The following is a 27073-nucleotide window of genomic DNA, read 5'->3' on the forward strand; positions in this document are numbered from 1 at the left end:
ATTAGACGACTCCGAATCTCATTGTCTATGTTATTGTCGGCAGTAACTATTGAACCAAGGTAAGAAAAGAATAGCATGCCTTGGTAAAATTGCAATTTTAAACATAAATGTACAAGAAATTTTAAAGGAATTGTTGAGGAAAAGCCACGGTGGCTCAAAGGTGACCCAGGTTTGAATTCCAGCGGTGGCTGGATGATACGAATTCTGCACCAAGCTCGCACTGACCATAGTGCTGACGTAAAATATCCTCAGTGATAGACTGATCATATGTTAGAGTCTCCTTGGTGTCAGGTGGAGGTTTTCCATATAAAGAAAATGTTGATTAGTTCTATTAAAACGTTTTTCACGAAAAAATTGTCCCAATGCTTAATTAAAGATTTCCCTTGTTTTCTGGGCTGGGTTCAAATTTACAAGACTACTTACTGAGTTGAACATTGATTATCGTAAACTCAGAATTAGGTCGACTATTCACAACGCCGAGTATAAAATATAAAATGAAATGTAATAGTTAAACGCGAAAATTAGAGTTACTTCGTTACTTTTCCTTGGTGCAGGTGTTTGATAAGTTCTATTTAGTAGACTTGATTGTTCAAATAAAAAAAATGAAAATTCTTTGTGCTGTCAATCATTAAATAGAATATTTATGAAGATGCAGGGCCCGCGCTAAGGATTTTTTAGCCAGTGAATTAGCCAAATAACGAAAGTATTCGCCAACTTTCGAAAGTCTTCGCCATATGCAAATTTAAAAAAAATTTTATTATTCTTTTTTTCCCATAGAAAAGTATTTTACGGTATTGTGTTTCAAGCTTATATTATTTGGTCCCAATTCTAATTGGTTAGGAAACGCTGATACCGAAAATTTTAATCTAATTAAAAATACTGATTTGTTCAGAAAAATTCATTTTGACGTAATTTTGAGAATCGAGTTATTTCTTTTCTTTCCTGTGGGAAAAATCCTTCGCCAATACTGCGGCAAAACACTATTTTATTCGCCCAGTTTACGATTTTATTGCATTTGGCGAGATGGCGAATACTTAGTGAGGACCCTGAAATGGATATTAATAAAGCGGAAATGTGAATATTAATTAAGGGAACAAAAGATTTATATTTTTAAAAAAATCTTGCTTTTCGTAAAAATGGACCCAAAAAGTTAGAAGTCCGCCTTCTTAAGTGACGTCTACCCACGTCATCTTGTATTTTAGGTTAAATTTTTGTTTTTCATTTCCTTCTTGATGCTCTTTTGTACTTAAAAAACTTTTGATGGTATACTATTATTTGGCAACACAAAACCTTTAAAAAAAAAAGGTGGAATATTAGATTAGGAGAAATAGAGCTCGATAATTTTTAGAACTTCTATGAAATTTTCCCCAAAACTTTAATGCAATAAAAATCTGTGACTTGTGAGTTGGAATCAGTAATTTAAAACTACTCAATTATCAGTTTTAAAATTCTTTTATAACTTAATTTTATAATAATTTAAATTGTTTAAATTAGCTGTAGATGATTTTTGCAAAATAAATTGTATAAAAACAAATATATTTATCAAAAATTTAAATACAAATAAATGCATAGAACCCCCCTATACAGGGTCGGATTAAGCGTACGCGGGGCCCTAGGCCATTCAAATTTTTGGGGCCCTTAGATTAATTTTTTTTCTTGCAGTTTTTATTTATTCAAATATAAAAGTATTTATATATCTTTTCATTTAAGAAAGCATATTTAAAATAATAATAAATTAAATTTTACTTTATTTTGTTTAATTAGATTTAAAAAATAATTGTCTTTCTTAAATTTTTAAAATTTATTTTCAAAAAATCAATTTTGAGGGGGCCCTTAACCATTGGGGGCCCCAGGCCATGGCCTCGTCTGGCATAATGGATAATCCGGTACTGCCCCTATAACTACTTATTGCTATAATATTAATATAATTCTGTTGGGAAAAAATTGAAAGCGAATTTAAATTACCGCACGCTTTGTATTTGATTAGAGGACGGCTTTGTATTTTACATATATTGAAAGACAAAGCCGAATAAAGTAATTATCCACTATCAGTTTATATGTAAAAAAAAAATAAGGAAAATTAAAATCTTAATTAGATTTTTCCCTCCCCTACAGACAGTTGAGCTCGGTCGAGGGGAGAAACGGCTCGTAACAATAGATTGTCCAAGGAAGTCATTTTGACTGCTTTTTAATTTCAATTAGAAAAACAATGATGTATGTAATGAATGACACAATTTCTTACAATTTTGCGACTTTCATAATTATTTTTGTTGTTGCTAGTTACTAATAACTTGTTATATAACTGAAAATAACATTAAAAATTAATTTTAAACAAATTTCTTTATACATTAGTTATTCTTTTACAATGTAGTCATTTTGACTGCTTTTGGGCAGTATAGGTATTTCAGTCTCTCTAGTGTTAAGAACCAATAGTTTCAAAAGTCTAGTAGAATCACTGATTAATAAAATAATCTGAATATGATCAACATCATCCAAGGCAAAAGTGGTAGCGTATTTACTTTCAGACTATTTGACACTGATTAGTATCTGATACTTGAAAGAACTGATACATAAAAGTAATACATCAAAATGCTTTTGTCTAGTAGTATTCTATACTCCGTTGTAAGTTTTAAAAAAAAAGACCATTGCGGTATAGGATTTAAGTAATAATCCACGACTCCGTATAGTTTTGTTATATTTCGTTATTAAATTGCACAAATATGCTTTCTATACAATATAAAAGCTTTTAAAAGTTAAACACGGCAGACAAAAATTTAGTTCGAGTTATCTTTATATCAGAGATTTATTAAAAAAAAAAAATGTCATAGTTTCGTAGTCTTTCTAGCATCCTACTCTAGGCGACATATTTCGGAGAACAGTCATTCTTGAAAAAGAAACAACTATATGATGTTGCAAGAGCATTGGATTTGATTGGACCACTAAAAATTGCGCTTTTTGTACTGACATTCTCTTAACAAATTAAATGAGAGATAAGTTTTTTTTTTCACTTTTGTTTCGCTGTAGAAGAAAATCGTCTGCAAGAAACAATATTTGTTATTCTTTTATCAGTTACTTTACACGCGAACAGAAAGACAAATATTTGTTACGATTTTTAAATACCATTTTTATTAATTCTTCTAAAATTGTTAATTGATTATTGTTTCTAATAAGAAATCAGGCAAAAAGGAGAGTATGCAATGTCGTTTGAGTTGGTGATGTTGATATACATCCGCGCTGGCAGCTTGGCGTACGTACACTTAGATGCAAAGAGGCTCTCTCACTAGGAAGGGGGAATAGTTTTTTCTTAACTTGCAACAGATCACTTTCTTAACTTGCAACTGTTAATAAAATATCTAAAGTTAAACCCTTTTTTTTTAGAGTTATCCATAGCAGAGAAAACAAAGCGAGTGTTTCTGGGAATAGGAAAAGGCCTGATACTTCTGCTGCTGCTCTGGATATTCGTCTGCTCTCTGGACCTTTTGAGCACATCATTTCGATTAGTGGGAGGCAGGCAAGCTGGACGAGTGTTTTCTGAAAGCGAACTCCTCAGGAATCCTGTTGTCGGCCTCATGATTGGCGTCCTGGCTACGGTCCTAGTCCAGTCTTCGTCCACCTCCACTTCAATAGTCGTCACAATGGTCGGTTCGGGACGTAAGTTGCAGACTATTTCTGTAATACCAAACATAATGAAAAATATATAATTTAAGAAAAGTTTATACAGTCAAACCCAGTTATAGTGAACATGGTTTATTGTGAACTCCCGGATATAGTAAACGAAATGCTTGCTCCCGTGCCTTGCCATACACATATAATATTATTTTTTGTGGATATAGTGAGCCAAAAGAAATGAGGAAATTCGATACTATGAACTTTTTTCTGTCTTCGACAGATTTTTTTTCTTCATTTTTTGGTAATTTTGAAATTAGTACATAAAATACATATAGCGAATATTAAAACCATCTATTGAGTGGTATGTAGCTATAAGCATTTTTTTCCTGTTTGCTTCTTCTATCTCAGTTTCCGATCCCTAAATTTTTTGTACGCAACACGAAGAGTGATAAAAAATAAAAGTTAACGCATTTTTCGTTACCACATATTGTTTTTTTTACCATTTTTGTATTTCTTTTTATGAAAAATTAGTTAAAATTGTTTACAGTACGGATATAGTGAACCGAAATTTCGGCTCCTTGAAGGTTCACTGTAGCGGGGTTTGATTGTATTAGGTTGACTGATAAATAGCATTGAAATTATACAAAAAGAAACGCATCTCAACATGGCAGCTAAGTTTAATTTGCAAGATAATTTATGTGTATAAATGACTTGAAGCACTGCAGTGAAAAATCTCACTTTTTCCAATGGCTATGTTTTTTTCAAATCGAACTATTTCTTAGTATTGTTTCCAATTAAATACATAACCACAGTCAGTTGTCTCGTTGACGTCGGGGCTCCACAATTTCAAGACCGACCTCATGCTGGCTGTAATATTTTCAGCATTGCATCTGGACAGGCTTTACTTCTTAGGCGAGTTGGTACACGTTGATCTGACGCTTGTGAGTGTGCTTCAAACCGTCTTCGGGGGTCGAACCCTGATCTTTCATAGTGACAGCTCAGTGTCTTAATCATATTGCATTTCAATTTTGCTTATTGATAACACTAAGAAACAAATTTTTTGTTGCATTTATACAAATACTGGATCTTGCTTACTTCGGGTGTAGGGATTTCAAATCGGAAATTAGTTTTGATCCTAAAGCTACAGGCTCTTTTTCAAAATGACATTCTCAGCCTATGTTTTGTTGAAATGTACAAGTTTAAAAATGTATAACAGGGAGCCGCGTAAGTGTTGCGACAAACTTTTAGGTGAGATAGGTCACTCACATTGCATAGGAATTGCATAGGAAGCCATGACCTGAAATATATGTGGCTAGGGGCCCTTCTGTATTAAGACCTGTTCAGAAGGACACGAAGTAAGAGTTTATTATATCCCAGATAGCAAAATAAGGTTTATTTTAACTCAGCAAAAACCTTTTAATGTAAACCTAAAAAGGTTTGTTATGCTGTTTACATGTAGACCAAAAGGGCATGATTATTGGCTTTCGGGCCAAGGGTGGAAGCATTTCGGAAACGGCTAATTTTGTGAACTGTTCGCGTGCCGCCACGGTAAAAGTATACCGTGCATGGCAAAATGGCACTATCCAAAATCGCGTGGCACATGTGGTGCACCACAGGCTATAGATGACAGAGGCGAACGAAGGCTACGGAGATGCGTTCGGGTGAATAGACGTGCAACTGTTGAGCAACTGACCACCCAGATGAACCGGGGCTACCAAGAGTGTATCCTCAATAACGGTTTAGCGAACGTTGCTGCTCATGGGCCTCCGCAGCAGTCGCCTGGTTAATGCTTTTGACAGGTGGTCACATTAATGTAAATGAACTGTGTATATAGCTCCCATATTTCCTTCATTGACATCAAGTTTAGGGCTGTATAGTTTTCCCCATTAGTTCTATTTTGTAACATGTTCTTCTATTTGCATAGTGCTGAGAGTGAAGGATGCCGTTCCTATTGTGATGGGAGCAAACATTGGGACCTCTGTCACCAACACACTCGTCTCACTTGGTCAGTCAGCTGACAGGAGAGAATTCCAAAGAGCTTTTGCTGCTGCAACCATTCACGACATGTTCAACTGGCTGGCTGTCATCGTCCTTCTACCGCTGGAGGTCGCCACTGGTAAAGTCAACATTTTTATTGCTGCAAATATTAATCCACATTAGCTTTTCCTAAAAAGAAAAACTACTTTTTTCTGCTCAAAATTATTCTAAAAATGTGCAAAATGAAATACTGTATATAAAACTGTAGGAAAATACCCAGAAATAATGTTAAAAAAATAATAATTTAATTCTTATTTCCTGGCTATTTCGTAGTGGTTAATCATAAAATTTAATATTATTTATAATTTAAATGTGCTCACAAAATCTTTTATTTCTACCTTTAGTGTGTGTTTCTGGTATACGTTTGGCTGAAAATAATGAATGCACCGTTTTTCCCAAAAATTCACATAACTTGGCGGCTTTACGTATTTTAACAGAGCACAATAACAACTTACTTGCAAAGGAAAGGCACTCTCATTGACAGTAGAAACATCACCAGCTTGGTGACCTTGGCGACAAATGCCTTATCAATAGTTTGTCTAAAACAAGAACTCCCCCAGACATTAGTCTGGAGCTGTGGCGGTAACTATGGTAACCAGGTATGACTATTTCAAGTAGGGGTGCAGGGTCACTGTTCTGGAGTGGTTTCGGCTCGGGTCGGCGAAGGAAAAGGAATAGCTTCGGCCCATTGTGTTAGTTCTTAAGTGAAGCTACCCTCCCTAAAATGCGCCATTCTTGTTTCCATAGCATCAGAGGGCTTTGACTTTGTTGCGGGAGGAGTTCTTAGATTGGACAAACCATACCTTCACGAAATTTCGATGCTCTTGATTCATTTGGAAGCAAAATATCCAAGAGTTGGGAGATTTTCCCATCCATTTCCTCCAATGCCATTTAGGCATTGATGTGTGATCAAGTCCCTTTTATTTAATTAGAATCAGACAGTTTCATCTAAAGGACAGAAAAAAAATTGCTGTACAGTGTCGCCAAAAAATAATTAGAAATTTAATTGCAAAACAATAAAATTCTTAAGATTTATGCAAAGAAAAATTTAAGAAATTAAAAAATGGAGATAAATTTATGAAAAATTAGGGAGGAAATGTAGTATATTCTCCTATGACGCCATTATTAATCTTTTGAAAGAAATAAAAATTTGATCCAAAATTTAGCAAGGAGAGTCGTAAAAATTATTGTCATCTTATGAATTTCCCAAACTGAGACGGTCTGCTTATGTTTATATTTTTGCTAGCTTAAAGTTATTGATTACTATCATGTAGTTTTAGAGTTATAAATTATAACAAATATAGTAGTTTATATTATTGAAAAAAATAAGTGTTTTTATCTTCCCGTTTCTAAAAGGTTGAAAAGAATTTATTTTGTATACTCTCATCAATAAAAGTTTTCTTTTTTAGGATATTTAGAAAGTCTAACTGGAGCCATCATGGATACAGGGGACTGGCATCACGTTGAAGGAGCAAAACAAACGGGATTTTTGCAACAAATCACAAAACCAGCCACATCACTCATTGTACAGGTATTTCACTCTAAATTAATAATTTATCATCTAAGTGACATCGGGCAAACCGTGAGAGGTTGTTCCGGATTTCTTTTGCGTAAAGCAAATGAGAGTTAGTTTTAGACATGCACTTCTCCGTTAAGATGGGTTTATATTTTTAAGCTAATAAAAAGATAGAATTCCTCACGATTACAAACATTCGTGTCCTGCAGCGACAAACTCTAGCATTGACAAAAATAATGTAGAAGAAACAGAAATTTTCAAATATTGCAGTGAGTACTTATTTTACAGAAACGCAAATGAGATTTTAGTAATTAGCCCCTTAGTGATCGGTTAATTTTCAAGAAAACGGTCATAAAAGTGCCTATTTTTTTTATCCTGTACAAATACACGTATTTGATTAGTGCTGACATCTAGTTTAAAATAAACTAACTATCTACAATTACCTTAAAAATATCCTGGCACTGCCATTTGGTGTGTAGAATAGGAAATGAAATGTTTCCCGGGCGAAAGAAATTAATTAGTTTTATTTTTATTGGCGCGTTACTACTGAATACTGCTGACCAGAAATACGACGGGAGCGAGAAATAGAGGGCGAAACCTCACCCCATCATTTTCACGGGAGCGAGAAGGAAGGGGTTGAGATAAGGATTTTTAGGATCTGAAAAGCATCCGAATTTCCGAAGGGGATCTAAATTTACCTTTACCGAAGATTCGGGAAAACGTCCCAGTTGAAGAGTATTCGTAGATTTTTTTGGGTGATATACATGTACCAATTTACGTGAGCTTCGTTTGAGCAGACGGTTGGGGAGTCATTAACACCGCTGGCGGAGAGCTGGGGATTGTGAGTTCGACTCTGGCAGTCGACTAAACTACGGGCGTGTATTTGTAGTAAGGTGAGAGTTAAATCTGCCGTGACTGAATGTCCTCTCGTAGGTTAAAGTGTGTAAATTTAGATAAAGGGGTTGCTCAGGTGCTATCCCCGTCGTCTTTCCGGGGTCATAACTACGTAGCCTTTCTACCTAGATTGTTGAAAGACAAAGCCCTGAAAGGGCTAAGTGTGTATGGAGAGTAAAATTCGACATTGTCAACCTTCCTCTGTGAAAAGACACCACAACATAGAATCGAGTTAACATGTCTTATATACTAGTGAATTGGAATTATATTTTTGTAGTGGTAGAAGCACTACAGTACTCCCCCACCAGAATTATATCTGTGATAGAATTCGGTAAACGGATACCACTAGTTGATTCATTGCTGTTTTGTGAGAAGTCGGAAGAGCTGTATTAAGATCACCTTACTTTTGAGTGCTGATCGTGAGAGCTGTATCAAGTTTACGGTCGTGGTCGCTTATGTGTTGCCTTCAGCAATCGAGTGTATACGTTGTGTGTGATTGAGACTGATAAGCAACAGCGTGAGGAGGACAATATCGCAGTCACAAGTAGCAAGTCAACGATTCAATGTGGACTATCCATCGAAGTAGGCGTGTTCAAATCTTAGTGGGCGTTTCTGCCAAGGTAGGAGTGTTCACATCACGTCCGAAGGTCACCAATGGGGGGAGAGTATAATTCGACAATGTCTACCTTCATCTACAAAAAGGTACCCCAACATAGAATCGAGTTAGCGTGTCTTATATACTAGTGAATTGGAATTATATTTTTGTAGTGGTAGAAACGCTACAAAGTGCTTGGTCCCGGTTGGGAGATGTGTTTATAAATCTAATATTTTATCCCTTCTATTTGACAATTTGTTTCTAACAATCGACTCACTTCCAGCTTGTTTAAAGGGTAATATAGTTTTAATCTATAGTATACAAAGTGTTTTCACCATTAACAGAAAATTTATACTATCTCACCCAAGAAAGGAATAAAAAATTACCCTTTTAAAAGTGGCAAGTTGATATTTAAGCAAAAAAAATATATATATATATACAAAATATATTTTTTGCGAAATATATTTTTCGAAGCATTGTGTAAACTGTTAATTTTACTGGCATGAAAAATTCCCCTGTTTTTAGAAAATTTTCTAAAATCCCAATAAAAAAACAATACTTGCTTAAGAACTTAAATAAGCTACCACCACATAAAAAACTCATTTATAGTCATTAGTTTTAAATATTTTTTTATTTAAAGAATTCAAAAACTTTAAGTTATAATTTTAAATAAACTCAAAAATAATATTTTTACTGTGAATAACTTTTTCAACGTAAAACCTATTCAAGAATGTTTTACTATTATATAATCATTTTTGTAATTTCTTTCCCTTTATAGATTGCAAAAAATTCCTATAATTTCCCAAGGAATGAAATGTTTAATTTTTTCAGCCATAAAGTATACTTTTATTTTATAATCCTGTATTTTTTTATTTTCAGTTGGACAAAAAGGCGCTTGAAAGCTTAGCAACGAGTCAGCAAAACGTCTCATCTGATATTAGTTTCTTGAAAAAATGTTCATACAACGGAACAGATGAACCCTGTAAGTTGAAATTTCCTCTTTTTTTCTTCTTTTCCTTCTACTAATGCTTTAAGAAAAAAAAGTAAAATTTTAGACAAAATTTGAAAAATTTCTGTAAGTTGAAATTTTCTTTTTTTTTCTTTTCCATCTACTAATGCTTTGTAAAAAAAAAAAAAAGTTATATTTTAGACAAAATTTGTAAAATTTCTGTAAGTTGAAATTTTTTTGTTTTTTCTTTTCCATCCACTAATGCTTGCAAAAAAAAAAAAAAAAAAAAAAAAAGAAAAGAAAAAGAAATTCAATTTTAGACAGACAAAATTTGTCAATCAGTTTGTAAGAACTAACGACTTTTTTTGAAGTTTTCTTGTTAAGAAGCTATTTATTAAAATTTTCGATTTCGAAAAAGTTACTTTTTTACTTGGAATTATCTTAGGATAAACAAGTATAATTGTAAGCAAACATTTCTGATTTGTTTAAACAGTTTCACAAGCATGACGAAATATGCAAAACGTTAAAACTATCATTGAGCTAGTCAAACTTAGGACCGTTCTCATAACAAGACTGTGCATATTTACCTGATTCATATTTAGTGGGCCAAAAAGCCGAATCCATCTAAAAAAAAAGGGTATGTTTATTCAAAGAAGCACATTACTATCTTTGATTTCATAGTAATTTTGTAACATTAATTAATCTGCATATTAAAAATCTACTTTTCATGCTATAAAGTTTGCTTCTCCGTTCGTGGTTTGATCAAATATTCGGCAAGTGTTTCGTTTTCAGTTTTTAACATTACAATAAATTGTAAGCCATAAATCCAATTTTAAATTTATGCATTTATGTTCTTTTTAATTAACGTATGAATGCGGAAATTCCCTAAAACTGTAACTTAACATGAGAAAACACTCGGAAATACTCAAGACTTTTTTCTTTTTTTTTTGTCCCTGTTCTTGCTCGCGGAACCATAACAACCTATAGTAGTAAGTTTTTTTCCCCCTATTTAGATTCAAGTTAATTTTTCTTATGCTCAGTTAAAGAATAACTCATTCGTACTTAATTCTTATTTTTGAAACTTGAAGCAACAATTGGATATCTGCTAGTGATGTCATCAGTGGTAAATCGTGACATTTGTTGATTCAGAAGACAATCAGATACGACTGGTGTCCAATTAAATCTGAATTATGACTAGGCATAATAACTTCACTTCTACTTGAGTTACCAGATTACTGGGAATCTTTCCAATATTATTAGTATTCTTCCATACCGGCACCTGTTTGCGCCAACTGCAATTTTCAAAATATCACTGCCTGGTTCTTGTGCTTGCAATAAATTTATACATACATTAAAAACATAGAAAAAACATGTAATAAAGATTAATGAAAAGAGAAGAAGAAAAATTATTAGAGTAAAATGTTTTTGATAAAAAAATTAAAAAGCCAGAAAAAAAAGCAATGAAAAACAAAATAATCTCATCATCTAACACACACACACACACACACACACACATATATATATATATATATATATATATATATATATATATATATATATATATATATATATATATATATATATATATATATATATATATATATATATATATATATAAATAAAATTTTTAATTTGCGTCTGCCTCTTTATTGCCGCAATTTGGCGATCATTTTGGCGCAATACGGAAATCATCCCCTTTCAATCATTAACAGCTCAGTTTTTTTTTCTTGTTTTTTTTCCATAGTATAAAACAGTTGAGTGCTTATTTATGGATTATCTGTCACGAAAATGGACAATAATTGTTATTTCTGTCATAAAATGTTAATAGTTGAGATAATGTTCTTTCACTTTTCACTTTGATAGTTTGCCAAAACAAATTCCTCAAATCGTTTTATATTATCCAAGGCCAATAATATTCAATATCAGACTTAAATTTAATTATTTTTCCCCTTGACACGATATAGTAAACAGGCATACTTCATTTTCAGTTCCCTTAGTTCTATCATAGGTACAGCTCTAAAAATGCATCACATGAAATATTTTTTCCTCATAAAACATTTTTAATTATTCTTTTTTATCTGAATGTTAAATCAATATAATTTCATGCGTTTCGCTTGATAAATTTTTATATATTTTAAATAAAATAAAGCTTTTGGGTCGTATTTTCCTTTTAAATTCTTTCAACAAAAAAAAAAAACTTTTAGTTCATTCAGTTTGATTTTTCAACATTTTACACAACTAAACAAAATATATTATTGTAAAGATTCAACTTGGGCTTCAATGGGTTTCATTATATTTTTATGTCCACTATTCTGATTCTAGAATCCACTAGACTGGTATCCACTACACTGGTACCAAAATATCCGCTCATCGTACTTTGCTTTAAAAAAGAGTAAGTATTCGATGAATGAGTATTAATCAACGGTAAGCAGTACGAAATTCATAGATGTATACTGACGCAGTTAAAAAATTCAAAATTGTTTTTATTATTATTTATTGCCCTCGCCGGTAGCTTTGCTTGATTAAATTTAATTTGTTCAAATCATTAAAATAAAGATGAAATATTCTATAATCATCATTTGGCACTAGAAATAATGCTATTTATCGCGGTAAACTTCTAAGAATTAGATATTCAACCCATAATCTTGTAATTTTGAGTTCAACACAGAAGACCAGGAACCTCCTGAATCAATCATTGATAAAAACTAACCTTTGGGGAAGATTTTTTGATAGATCTACCTGCAATCGGGTCACAAGGAAAAGATAATCACAAAAACCTCCTACCGTTAGCCCGACGGCAAGAGTCCGTCTCATGATCCTTCTACCACTGAAGATATTTTACGTCAGCACCAGAGCTGAATTCTGATTGACTAGCCATCACTAGAATTTTATTTTATTTCATAACCATCGTTGAACAGCCGACCCAATCTTGGGTTTACGACTACTAATGTTCAACTCCGTAGCCTTGTAATTTTGACCCAATCCAGAAAACAAGGAAACTCGAGGATCAGTACCCCCAGAAGTTTGATTTGTTATGGGAACATGGAAGACTTTGTGACTCGACATATTTAACGTGCATCAATCACCATTTACAACACGGGGAGTTTTTGGACGGCGGGGATTGAACCCACGACCTCTTGGACATGGGCCCAGTGCCCTACCAACCAGGCTATCCCGGCCCATCACTAGAATTTGAACTTCGGTCACTTTGTTTGAAAGCAAACTTGCCTCCAATTGAAGTGACCCAGGTTCGAATTTCCCGAGTACAGTATTTCCTGAGCCATCATTTAGAATCGTAAATAAAAGCAAAATAAACGTGAGTTTTCAGTTTTACTTAAGGGTTAAAAAAATACTGATTCAGAGACGTCTAACTCACAAGCCATCCACCTAGGTCTTACTTGAGCTCTTACCTCCCTTTATGAATCAAATATAATAAATTTTTAAATACAAATGGTTAAACGGAGCTGTAAGCCATCAAGCATCACTTATATTACTTTTTAAATAATTGAAAGAAAAAGGAATAGTCTGCAGTTTTTTTTTGTGTGTGTGTGTGTGTGTGTGTCGTATAGTCAGTGGGGTGCGATTGTTCCTGTTTTTCAGTAGCGCCATCTATGGCAAGGAATTCGACTTCTGCCACGCCATTTACACAACCACAACCCGTTTATAGGGCGGGTCATATTCTCACACATTCACACACAAAGGAGAAAGGACATAGAACACACAGAGAGAAAGAAATAAACATCCATGCCTTGCCCGGGATTCGAACCCAGGACCTTTCTGATGCTAGGACAGTTCCCTGCCCCCTACACAGGCCGGTCGGCAGTCTGCAGTTTGATTTTCAGCAATGATAATCTTATGAGAAAAATTCTACTTCCATACATCATCCTGAACAGACTTAATAGATTTTTTGAACAAATTCTTAAGGATCACAGCTAAAATTGCACTTTGCTCCCGCTCTTTGAATTTCAGGATCTTAGCACAAACTTTTTTAAAGCTATAATTGAAGGACGTAAAAACTCTTCCTTTTAACATTTAAAATAAATTAATATGCGCTTTTAATAATTACGTATTCCAAGAAAAATCGACACTTTGGACCACAATAGATTGCAAACTTGCTGCAACTTTAAGTAGGTTCAATTTGAAACAGATTTTTGCTTCATCAAATTAAAGAAATGCGATATAAAGTGGTTTAACTAGCCGCTATAGCTACCTTAATAGAAAGCAGCAAGTTTAAATAATAGTATGTGGTTCAACATAATTATGATAGTCAATAGAATGGCTTTAGAATTTCTAACCTTGTATTCAATATAATGAATGGATTAAAATTCTTAGAAATCAAAAGAGGAAATATTTTTTAAATGTATGTTTTGGGCAATAAAGAAATGTGTGTCTATATTAAAATTAAGCAAAAGCTTGTCACAAACTGATATATTGAATTCAATTTACCCTCAATAAAAAAACTCTAATTGCGGTCGTTGTCGCTTTTTGCAATTTTGGTAATTTTGCAATTGTTAAATAACTTTTATAGTTTTTGAATTCAGTATCAAACGGAGTTTCAAATTTAAAATTTTGAAGCCATATTATGAAAGCTTGCGAAAATGAAATCATTGGCAGGAAGAACAGGCATCAATTTATATATTATACTCAATTTTCCCTCAAAAAAAGAACTGCAATTACGACCGATGGCACTTTTTTCAGTTATTTATTGTTCCTATTTTATAATTTTAAACGCCATTTTACAGTTCTCGAATTCCTTATCAAACGGAGTTTCAAATTTAAAACTTTGAAGCCATATAAGAAAGCTTGCGAAAATGAAATCATTGGCAGGAGGAACAGGCATCAATTTATATATTATACTCAATTTTCCCTCAAAAAAGAACTGCAATTACGACCGATGGCGTTTTTTTTTCAATTATTTATTGTTCCTATTTTATAATTTTAAACGCCATTTTACAGTTCTCGAATTCCTTATCAAACGGAGTTTCAAATTTAAAACTTTGAAGCCATATTATGAAAGCTTGCGAAAATGAAATCATTGGCAGGAAGAACAGGCATCAATTTATATATTATACTCAGTTTTTCCTCAAAAAAGAACTGCAATTACGACTGATGGCGCTTTTTTCAATTATTTATTGTTCCTATTTTGTAATTTTTAACGCCATTTTACAGTTCTCGAATTCCTTATCAAACGGAGTTTCAAATTTAAACTTTTGAAGGAATATTATGAAAGCTTGCGAAAATGAAATCATTGGCATGAAAAACAGGCATCAGTTTATATATTATACTCAATTTTCCCTCAAAAAAAGAACTGCGATTACGACCGGTGAAGCTTTTTTCAATTATTTTTTGTTTCAGTTATTTTGTAATTTTTAAAGCCATTTTGAATTCATTATCAAACGAAGTTTCAAACTTAAAATTTCGGAATCATTTTTTTAAAGCGTAAGAATATGAAACAAATGGCACGAGGACGGGTGTCACTCAATAAATTTTACTCAATTTTCCCTCAAAAGAGAATTTTAATTACGCCGAGAGCACTCTTACTAATTATTTTTTGATTCAGTTATTTTGCAATTTCTAAAGCCATTTTACAGATTTTGAATTTATTATGAAACAAAGTTTTAAATATAAAATTTTGAAAAAGTCATTTTATGAAAAACGCAACAAGCGACATGAAAAATAGGCGTCAAGAAGTTCTTGTTGTTCGTGACGATCTATTTTCATTCGATTTCCTCAGCCAATACCGAAAGCGTTATTCTGTTGTAACTCATATCCTTTTTTTATTCATTGTTGAACGTCATTCCTGCATTCTTCCCTGGATTGTTTTTAAAATACAAAACGTTTCGTGACACCCTGATTTATTTTATGTATTGACGTATTTTAATACGCAACAAGAACGCTCATAGAAATCCATCAAAACATCGCATTTGGATTTTTAGTTAATTCCGATGGCGATGACAAAATGGCACTCGCATAAAGACTTATTTTGCACGTTAACATCGTTTAATTATGATACATATTTCAAAGCTTTTCATGATTAAGTAACAAACCTACGTGTCAGGATATTCACATTGATAAATTTCATCAAAATATCGCATTTGTGTTTTTAATACCGATGACGCTCACAAATTGGCTCTCAGATAAAAACTTAATCTCTGCGTTGACATATTTCTAATCACTATTTCTAATCACGGAACATATTTCGTGATTTTCTTCTGCATCTCTTAATTGAATTTGAGGCTAACAATAATGACAAATCTACGCATCAGGGAAACCAAACTCATAAAAATTCATCAACTATCGTCTTTAGTTCATTCAGATAACGCTCATGAAATATGGCACTCACATAAAAACTTATTTTACCTGTTGAAGTCTTTTAATCACGATGCGTACTTCAAAACTTTTTATGATTTTCTTCTGGATCTCTTAATTGAATTTGAGGCTAACAATAATAACAAATCTACGCATCAAGGAAACCAAACTCATAGAAATTCATCAACTTTCGCCTTTAGTTGATTCAAATAACGCTCATGAAATATGGCACCCGCATAGAAACTTATTTTACCTGTTGACATCTTTTAATCACGATACGTACTTCAAAACTTTTCATAATTTCGGCTGCTTCTCTTAATCGAATCTAACGCTAAGTAAAAGTAATAAACATATGCATCAGGATGCCCACATGGATAAAAATTCATCAAAATATCGCATTCAAGGTTTATATTTAATTCCGATAACGCTCTCAAGTTATTACTCAGATGAAAACTTATTCTACACATGGACGTTTTTTAATCACGATTCATGTTTCAAAACTTTTCGTGATTTCTGTCTGCATCGAAATTGACGCGGAGTAACAGCATTAGGATACAAAAATTGAAAACAAAATGTATCAAAATTTCGGATTTGGCTGTTTAATGGATTTAGATTATACTAATAAAATGATAAATCAACATACTAATTAAGAATTATTCTACACCTTGATGCCATTTTATTACTATCCATATTTAAAAGCTAACTTTTCGTGATTTTCGGATGCATCTCAATCAAATTTACCACTAAGTGATAAATCCACTCATCAAGATTCCCAAATTCATAAAAATTTATCAAAATATAGAACTTTCCGATTATTGATGTATTCCGCTGACACTCTTAAGCTAATATTCTGATCAAGACTACTTCTATTTTTTGATGTCTTTATCGCGAAAGACATTTAAAAACTTTTCGTGATTCATATATCTATCGAGTTTAGCGCTAAGTAACAAACATAAGCACCAAGGCACCCCAATTAATAAGTAAAAATTATCAAAATATCGAATTTCGTTTTTTGCCTTCCGTTGACACTCATAGCTCGACATTCTGATCAAGACTTCTATTTATTGACGTCTTCATCGCGATAGATATTTTAAAAATTTGTCGTGATTTCGAACGTCGTATATCATTCAAATTTAACGCTATGAAACAAACCTAAGCACCAAGACTGCCCTATTGATAAGAAAAAATTATCAAAATATCGAATTTCGTTTTTAAGTTGATTCCGTTGACACTCATAACTTGACATTCTGATCAAGACTTCTATTTGTTGACGTCTTTATCGTGATAGATATTTTTAAAAAAAATTGTGATTTCGAACGTCAGATATCATTCAAACTTAACGCTAAGAAACAAACCTAAGCACCAAGACTGCCCTATTGATAAGAAAAAATTATCAAAATATCGAATTTCGTTTTTAAGTTGATTCCGTTGACACTCATAACTTGACATTCTGATCAAGACTTCTATTTGTTGACGTCTTTATCGTGATAGATATTTTTAAAAAAAATTGTGATTTCGAACGTCAGATATCATTCAAACTTAACGCTAAGAAACAAACCTAAGCACCAAGACTGCCCTATTGATAAGAAAAAATTATCAAAATATCGAATTTCGTTTTTAAGTTGATTCCGTTGACACTCATAACTTGACATTCTGATCAAGACTTCTATTTGTTGACGTCTTTATCGTGATAGATATTTTTAAAAAAAATTGTGATTTCGAACGTCAGATATCATTCAAACTTAACGCTAAGAAACAAACCTAAGCACCAAGACTGCCCTATTGATAAGAAAAAATTATCAAAATATCGAATTTCGTTTTTAAGTTGATTCCGTTGACACTCATAACTTGACATTCTGATCAAGACTTCTATATGTTGACGTCTTTATCGTGATAGATATTTTTAAAAAAAATTGTGATTTCGAACGTCAGATATCATTCAAACTTAACGCTAAGAAACAAACCTAAGCACCAAGACTGCCCTATTGATAAGAAAAAACTATCAAAATATCGAATTTCGTTTTTAAGTTGATTCCGTTGACACTCATAACTTGACATTCTGATCAAGACTTCTATTTGTTGACGTCTTTATCGTGATAGATATTTTTAAAAAAATTTTGTGATTTCGAACGTCAGATATCATTCAAACTTAACGCTAAGAAACAAACCTAAGCACCAAGACTCCCCAATTTATAAGAACAAATTATCAAAATATCGAATTTCGTTTGTAAGTTGATTCCGTTGACACTCATAACTTGACATTCTGATTAGATTTCTATTTGTTGACGTCTTTATCGCGATAGATATTTTGCAAATTTGCCGTGATTTCAAACGTCATATATCATTCAAATTTAATGCTAAGAAACAAACCGAATCACCAAGACTCCCCAAATGCTAAGAAAAAATTGTCAAAATATCGAATTTCGTTTTTAAGTTGATTCCGTTGACACTCATAACTTGACATTCTGATCAAGACTTCTATATGTTGACGTCTTTATCGTGATAGATATTTTAAAAAAAAATTGTGATTTCGAACGTCAGATATCATTCAAACTTAACGCTAAGAAACAAACCTAAGCACCAAGACTCCCCAATTTATAAGAAAAAACTATCAAAATATCGAATTTCGTTTTTAAGTTGATTCCGTTGACACTCATAACTTGACATTCTGATTAGATTTCTATTTGTTGACGTCTTTATCGCGATAGATATTTTGCAAATTTGCCGTGATTTCAAACGTCATATATCATTCAAATTTAATGCTAAGAAACAAACCGAATCACCAAGACTCCCCAAATGCTAAGAAAAATTGTCAAAATATCGAATTTCGTTTTTAAGTTGATTCCGTTGACACTCATAACTTGACATTCTGATCAAGATAATTTTTCTATTTGTCGGTATCTTTATCACGATTCACATTCAATAACTTTTCATGATTTTAGGATTCATATCTCAATCGAATATAATGCAAATAAAATCTTACGCATGAATGGATACCTAAATTGATACGAATTAATGTGAATAAATGTTTCCGGAAAGTGAATTAATGTGAATAAATAGTTGTGGTTACTGCCGGGCATAATCATTAACCCAAATCAAACCTTACGCATAAATGGATACCTAAATTGATACGAATTAATGTGAATAAATGCTTGTGGTTACTGCCGGGAATATTCATTAAGTTTACATCTCAATCGAATGAAACGCAAATCAAACCTTATGCATGAATGGATACCTGAATTGATACGAATTAATGTGAATAAATGCTTGTGGTTACTGCCGGGAATATTCATTAAGTTTACATCTCAATCGAATGAAACGCAAATCAAACCTTATGCATGATTGGATACCTAAATTAATACGAATTAATGTGAATAAGTGTTTCCGGGAAGTGAATTAATGTGAATAAATACTTGTGGTTACTGCCGGGAATAATCATTAAGTTTATATTTCAATCGAATTTAACACAAATCAAATCTTACGCATAAATGTATACCTAAATTGCTACGAATTAATGTGAATAAATGTTCAATGGAAGTGAATTAATGTGAATAAATACTTGTGGTTACTGTCAAAAGTTTATTTTTCTTTTAATTAAATATGATTAAAAGAAAAATCCGTCTGCAATCCTCTGCCATTCAAATAAAAATGGTGGAAAAGGTATTTTATTCAATTCCAAAACATCTGAAAATTATAATTTCATTTTTCCCTATGTAAAGTGCGTCATTCCATGTATTTGGAATTCGTGTTTGATCATAAAATATTTTTCGCCAAATAAAGCGGTACTTTAATGGTACTTTAATCGGTCTGTCATTGTTTCCATCACCTGCCGTGATGGCAAACACGTAATTAAAGACGTGTACACGATTGTCTTTCACTTCTCCAGTTTATGCAAACACATTATGTGCGTCGCTTTCTCTGCCAAAGAATTAAGGCTAATAAAACAAAGGTTATAAAAATAACGAATAACATGTTTAAGGAAATCAAAGGAATACGTTTCATTCAAATGTAGCATTACAGCTGAACTTGTTTATGACGAGAATATATTAACCCAAACAATCTGTTCGTTAAATCGGGGTGTTCATTATATCCGGTTGGCCGAAAATGAATGGATAAATGAAATATGTAATTTACAAAAATGAATTTTATTTAGACTTTTATTCAGAGTGTATAAAATATTTTTTTAACGTACAGCAAGAAAATTAAAGATACCACCTAAATAACTAGGTCCCTTATTATTGTAACTTTACGTACTAAGTATAAATGACGTAGTACAAAATTGATCGAATGGTTATTATTCCCTTGGCGCAGATGGAACACCGGTGTCTCTTATATATATTTTTTTTCTGGCACTCTAATTAGAAGCAAAAATATATTTTAGTATTTTTTTTTTTATTGCGAAAAACAGTATAGTAGTTACTTAAAAAGAATCTGTTAAATTATCGGAATTAAGTTTGGACTAAAATATGAAATCCAAAAAGAAAAAATTAGTTTGAAAAAAAATTTTTTTTTTTTCTTTCATATTTAAAAATACGTCAATAATTGAGTTTGTAAATTAAAGAAATTTCAACAAATACCTGTTTCTCTGAACTTATTGAAATACTTTCAAATAAGTACAATTTTGATGAATTATTGTTTGGAATTCAGCCGTATTTGGAAAATTTTACCTTTAATGTAAAAAAAACAAAAAAAAACGTTGTTTCGAGCTATATATTCATAATTATATTTGGCTATTGATTGAGCTATGTATTCATAACCATAAATTCATGTATTCATAACCATAATTCGCTTATTTTGATTCAAATTAATACAAAGTAATGCGAAAGCATGAAAAAAAAATCTGTTTAATAAAAATTCCTTATCAAAGGTTTAAGAACTGAAATTTAAAACTACGACTTCAATTGAAATTTCGTAACGTTGTTCAACTGATTTGATTGTTTGTTTTTTTATTTAATCATTAAAAATTACAATTACGTAGTTTAAAAGATGTAAAATATGCTTATCTCATACTATTCAAAATTTTCACGACCATTAATAAATAAATAAAGCAACAGGAACATCTCTGCTGCTGTGACAGATATTGATAAAAGCATGTTCTTGAAATATGAGTGGAACTGATTTATCATTATGATGTTTAACCAAGGGTGAACAAATTGAACATTTCTAATGCGCTAAATCCTTAATGAGCGTATACATCAACCATGGTTGTAGGTCATATACTTGTAAATGATAAACAGTCCATTCACTTTTAGTTGTTATAATATTGATTCTTTAGAATTATCCACTGCAAGACCTTATACACTTAAAGATAAACTTTGTTTTTCGGAAACTGATGATGTCAGAAAGTCTAATACTTTGTCTTTTCAGGTGGATACCTTTTGGAAATGATTCCTCTGTCAGATCTCTTCCTGGGACTTTTCCTATTAGCAGTTTCGTTCTTTCTTCTGGTCTTCTGCCTCGTGCTACTTGTAAAGCTTCTTCATTCCATCATGGGCGGATCATTCGCCATGTTTCTCCGTCGCATCATCAATGCTGAACCACCTTTTCCTTACAATCTTTTCATGGGTTACCTAGTCATGGCTTTGGGTTGTGGAATGACGATATTGGTACAAAGCAGTTCGGTGTTTACTTCAGCTCTTACGCCTTTGGCCGGTGTTGGCATGGTCTCTTTGGAACGCATTTATCCTTTAACACTGGGATCGAACATCGGTACAACGACTACCAGCCTCTTGGCCGCTTTTGCCGCTACACCCTCCACGCTCAGATACACTCTGCAAATAGCGTTCTGCCACTTGTTCTTCAACATTTCAGGCATACTTTTGTTCTATCCCATCCCAGCTACTCGCCTACCCATACGACTCGCCAAAATATTGGGATCAGTAACCGCCAAATACCGCTGGTTTTCCATTTTTTACTTACTGGCTATGTTCTTCATATTGCCCACCGTGGTGTTTCTGCTGAGTTGGGCTGGGCCCATAGTGTTTGCTGCTGTCGGAGGACCTGTCCTTCTTTTCTTTGTGGTGGTCATTGCTATAAACATTATACAACGCAAGCGATCTTCTCTGTTACCTCTAAAATTGAGAGATTGGTCATTCCTTCCAATGTGGGCACATTCTCTAGATCCTCTGGACAGAGCTATTAGTAGACTGTGCTGCTGCTGCAAGAGTTTGCAAGATAGGCGGGACGCTCCTACCCTTGGACTCATTCCAAATACCTCGCAGATCAACATTCTTCAACCGTGTTCTGCTTCCTCCTCCATATTGACTCTAAACTCAGCGTGTGGGCCCGAGTACCACACCATGAACGGTTTCGAACACTGCGCATTCGCCAATTTGCCAGAAAAGAAGAAGAAAACGCATAACAACAATAACACAATCGATCTGGAATGGGACTTTACTACGCAGTTGTGATTCTACTCTAGGCTAGTCCTTAAGTTACTTATTAGTCCTACAATGTGTCGATTGAAGCTGTCAAGTAAAGTGCCTGGGTCTTCGTCGTGATAAAGAATACGGAGAAAAAAAAATTCTAGACAGTTGGACACATTTTAAGCATTCCAACTCCTCATTCCAAAGAAAATCTGAGATTATGGCCGTGTGTGTGTGTGATTGAGTATTTATATGGGCGATTGTTTTTTTATAATGCAAGATAGGTAATTATAAATACAGTGGTGGATCGAAAAAGTTTTTAAGTGTCTTAAATCTCTTAGCTGCAGCCCGGAAAAGTTGCCAACTGAAAGTTGCCACAATGGTCCGAAAATTGAGAAAATTAGACTAAAAACGCTTAAGTTGATAATATCGAGCTTCTTACTTTCCCGACTTCCGGTTAGAAAATTTACAATTGCTTACTACAACTTATAGTGCGAAGCGGTATTTTTAAAACAGATAATTTTACTTTCAATGAAAGAAAATAATATAATTTCGGATCTCAAATCTGCAGCACTTTATAAGATTTCAATTATATTAAGTAATTATGGAGAATTCAAAGGAAAATTTGTCTCAGTCATTTATTGAAAAAGGCGACATGGTTGCTATATTTAGAAGAAACTCGTTTTATTTTTTTGCAAGTCCTGATTTGGCTTCTTTTGACTTGTTTATTTCTATTAGTTCTTCTTGCAAGCAGTGCACTGTGCTTAAGTGAGGGTTAGTTAGAATAACGAGTCAAAGTTTTTATTCCGAATTATCATTTAGATTTAAATTTCACACTTAGTATATTGATGGCAAGGTAATAAGTGTTTTATAACTATTTTTGTTCTAATAGTGATTTTAAAATTTTACTACCTCTCAAATCACATGTTAACTATCTCTTTACCATGCATGTTTATTATTATATAGTTGCATATACTGTCTTTTCATTATTTACTATTATCTCAGGGAAGATGTAAGCCAATTGGCTTCAAAATACATACAGTATCCGGAAAATATCGGCGGTAAAGACACTGCAACTCTTCCTAGTACAGAAAACATCAACTACAGATTTTGTTAATCGGTTTGCATATAGTGCTTAAAAGCTACTATTATAAATCAAGAATATATCACAGTGCAAAATTTTAGAATTACAATTTAAATATCTTCTGCCGCCTCATTGGGTCGAAGTTTCAACAGCTAATCTCAACTTTGGTGTCGTTCGAAGAATATATTAAATTATAATTCTAAAATTTTGTAAAGATATTCATGTTAATAAATGATAACGTTTAAGCGCTACCGCATGCGCGTCAACAAAATCTATGATTTTCTGAAATTTTAAGCACTTTTACTCAAATTTTGCCCATTGAAACAGAGGAAGATAATAAGAGTTATAAGATTTCACATATAGTGCGACTTTGTGGAGAACTCTTCCAGACTGAAAATCTGGGGCTATCTGTTGCTATGGTAACAAGTGAGGGCACATTTTTAATGGAGGTGCAATGGAAGAATTAAGGTGTCGATTAGTTTACTCACGCTGACCTATACCAAGATTAAGACAAAGCTATTTACCCCACACCCCAATTGAAGTGACTTTTCCTCGTAACCATAGTACCTGCCACGACTCAAGACTGATGTCTGGAGGAGTTCTCCTGAAAGTCGCACTATACTTTCTTTGTAATGATGGTAGTAGACATTATTCCCGCATTGCCGCTAAAATATTTAAGACATTTTGACCCACCTTAAGAAACTTCTGAAATGCATCAAGTACTTAATGTTATTGTTGGTTTTATTGCTTTTATTACTGTTATTATGTCTATTATTAATAATACAGAGTGGTTTAAGTGTTTCGAATTTTGTTGATAGTAAAACTATAGTACCCAAATCGTTATTATTTTATAATTACATTCCTGAATAACTTGGCCCATAATGGAATCAAGGTTAGAACGCTGACTCAGATGCTTTAGAAAAATCTTAATTCATTAAAAAATTTTAATTCACTTAGAAAAGTGCTCTTTTTTATTATTATTATTTTTGGTTGGTAATTTTTACTTAAAGACTTTTCAACTCTAAAACTTCATATTTCTTCTTTTTCCCAGTTTAATTCTGTTACAGGCATTCAAGTTCTTAAAATCTTTTTTAACCTTTTTTTTTTCTTTTGGAACAATAATTTTGCTATTGTTTAAATATCAGTAACTTTTGAAGTTAAAAACTCTTATATTTGGCATCTCTCAGAAAAAATTATTTCTATTTTTAAAATGAAAATAATGTCGAAATTAACAGCTTGCCTTTGCCTTCTTTAGGAAAAAAATTATTTCTATTCTGTTCAAATATTGATGAGATCGAAATTAAGAACTTTTATTTTCGGTTTCTATAGAAAAATAATACTTCTGCTCTTGTTAAAATGTCAATGACCTCAAAATCAAATGCTCTTATTCGTGGCATCTTTCGAAGAAATTGTATTTTTGTTGATGCTGATAACGACGAAATTAAAAAAAAAAATTCTGCTGTAATTAACATGAGAATGACGTCGAAGTTAAAAGCTCTTATTTTAGACATCTTTCAGAAGAAAAAAAAATTTCTGCTGTTGTTAAAATATCGATAATGTCCAAATTAAAAGCTATTTTTTACATTCCGAAAAAAAATTGTTTTTGCTCTTGTTGAAATGTCGACAACGTCGATATCAGAAGCTTTTAATTTTGGCATCTTTCAGAAAAAAGTATTTCTGCTATTATTTAAAAGTGAATAGCGTCAAAATTAAAAATTCTCATTTTAATTTTCTTCGTTTGAAATCGAACCCTGGAAATAACATTGTATAATAAAAAAATTGTCAACACTTTAAGTGCATAAAATTAAATTTTATTAAATTAGAATTCCATTATTGAAATGAAATACAGCATACATTGAAGAATGTTGTCATCTAATTTGCCACAGTGTTGAGGACCATTCATTATTTAACATGAAATATTACATCCATCAAAATAGTTTAGGTATGCTGTACCCCTTTGTGTAATAATGGTTCATAATCAGATCGATCAAAGTTGTACAAATTTAATATTTTGTCGAAACCTTTACCGGAAATTGCATAAAGTTTCTTTTGAAATAACTAGCATATTATGATGAAAACTCTTGATTTGGCAGATTATAATATATCAATGATCTTCATCGAAATGCAATAAGAAAATGAAATGAATTGTAAATTCCATGAGAGATGTAAATAAACATCAATTTAAACAAAAGTATTTTTGCTTTATTTTTATCTTTATGGACATAAATTTATTAATTGACTATTAAAGGCTTTGTATTTTTGCGCCTTATTTATTTAACTTGCGCTCGATGCGCAAAATGAAATAATGAAGAAAGTGAAAAGTGAGTATAATTTTAAAGCATGCAATTTTAAAAGACAGAAAAGCAAATTTTGGATCAAATTGGTCGAATAGCTTCTGAGTTATCAAATTTTAAAAAGTCATATATTTAAAAATTTTATTTCTCAGGAACTATTCGACCGGTTTCCCGAATTATAATTTTTATATTAATTTTGTATAATTTGTACTATTAAATTATAGCTCAAAAAAATAACTTTAATAGTTTTTTATTACTAGAGGGCAAAGCTCCCTGTTGGCTTCCGCTCTCCAGCTCCGATGTTTGCTTCCCCATAATTGTTTCTAAAATAAAACAGTGTTTTCTACGAAAATTAAGTTAATTATTTAAAATATATATACTATAAAGAATTCTATTTGTTTTCGTTTGAGTATAGCTTCCCGCATTCATTTCTTCAAATTAAATTATAGTTTTGAGTCAAATTCTATTGGCAAATAGTATGAAAGATCTCGTATGAATCTATTTTCTTAATGATTCTATTAAGATCTACTAGCGAACATTAAATTTTGCTTAGTAATCATTTTTTTTAAAAATAATAAAATTTAAAATTGAAGGATCGATCGTTCTCTGATTCAGGTCAAAATTACGATCTGTGAATGAATTAATGGGTCCGCCTTATAAACAGGCGTGAAGTATGATGTGGCGAAGTCGAATTCTTGGCCATATATGGCGCCACTGAAAAACAAGAATCGCACACTCTACCTTAAATTTGCTCGGTTTCACCAAGCAGGCTTGCTCGTGTGACAAGTGGCATTAGAACCAACCAACCAGAATTGAAGGTTTATATTGTTATAACAAATTTGGTGCGTTCACAACCGTCAGTAAAAATTTTCCCTAACCACAGCTGTATGAAGCAGACCGTTAAATTATGTAACAAATCTCTGTAATGGTAATTTATGATAGCATATAATATAACCGTCGTTGAACAGCCGACCCAATTTCGGGTTTACGACTACTAATGTTCATCTCCGTAGCCTTGTAGTTTTGAATCCAATCCAGAAGACAATGATCCACGAGACTCATGAATCAAGTATTGGGAGAAATTTGCCTTTGTGGAGGACTTTTTGGTGAAACTAAGTCGCATTTGCTTTGCATGGAGATAAAAATCACGATAGCCTTCCACGGTTAGCCTGACTGCTAGAGGACTCATTTTAACGCTTTCAGCACACTATTTTGTATATATACATGCATAGTAACCTATAGGGCGGCATTGGGGAGCCCCTATTGTTCCTATAAATACTTCCTCTGGTAGGGTACTCTAGTACCCAGTAATATAATAACTGGTCCAATATGAATATTATGATTTAATATTAATGAAAAATATAGGGCGATCTTGATCCGTCGACCACTGAGGATATTTTACATCAGCACTGTGGTCGGTG

The 27073-nt window shown here is 32.6% G+C and overlaps 1 protein-coding gene across 1 annotated transcript in view; it reads left to right on the top strand.

Annotated features, from left to right (window-relative positions):
- Positions 1-25549, top strand: part of LOC107448327 (sodium-dependent phosphate transport protein 2B) — a 63364-nt gene extending 37815 nt beyond the window's left edge. The window contains exons 2-6 of the mRNA XM_016063477.3: positions 3379-3651; positions 5534-5725; positions 7056-7177; positions 9531-9633; positions 21277-25549. Coding sequence (XP_015918963.1) covers positions 3379-3651; positions 5534-5725; positions 7056-7177; positions 9531-9633; positions 21277-22319 — 1733 coding nt within the window. The 3' untranslated portion in view covers positions 22320-25549. The remainder of the gene's footprint in view (positions 1-3378; positions 3652-5533; positions 5726-7055; positions 7178-9530; positions 9634-21276) is intronic.
- Positions 25550-27073: the final 1524 nt, after the last annotated feature.

The sequence above is a fragment of the Parasteatoda tepidariorum genome, chromosome 4, assembly GCF_982258835.1.
Source record: "Parasteatoda tepidariorum strain Cologne lab strain chromosome 4, Ptep-v5.0, whole genome shotgun sequence".
NCBI classification, from domain to species: domain Eukaryota; kingdom Metazoa; phylum Arthropoda; class Arachnida; order Araneae; family Theridiidae; genus Parasteatoda; species Parasteatoda tepidariorum.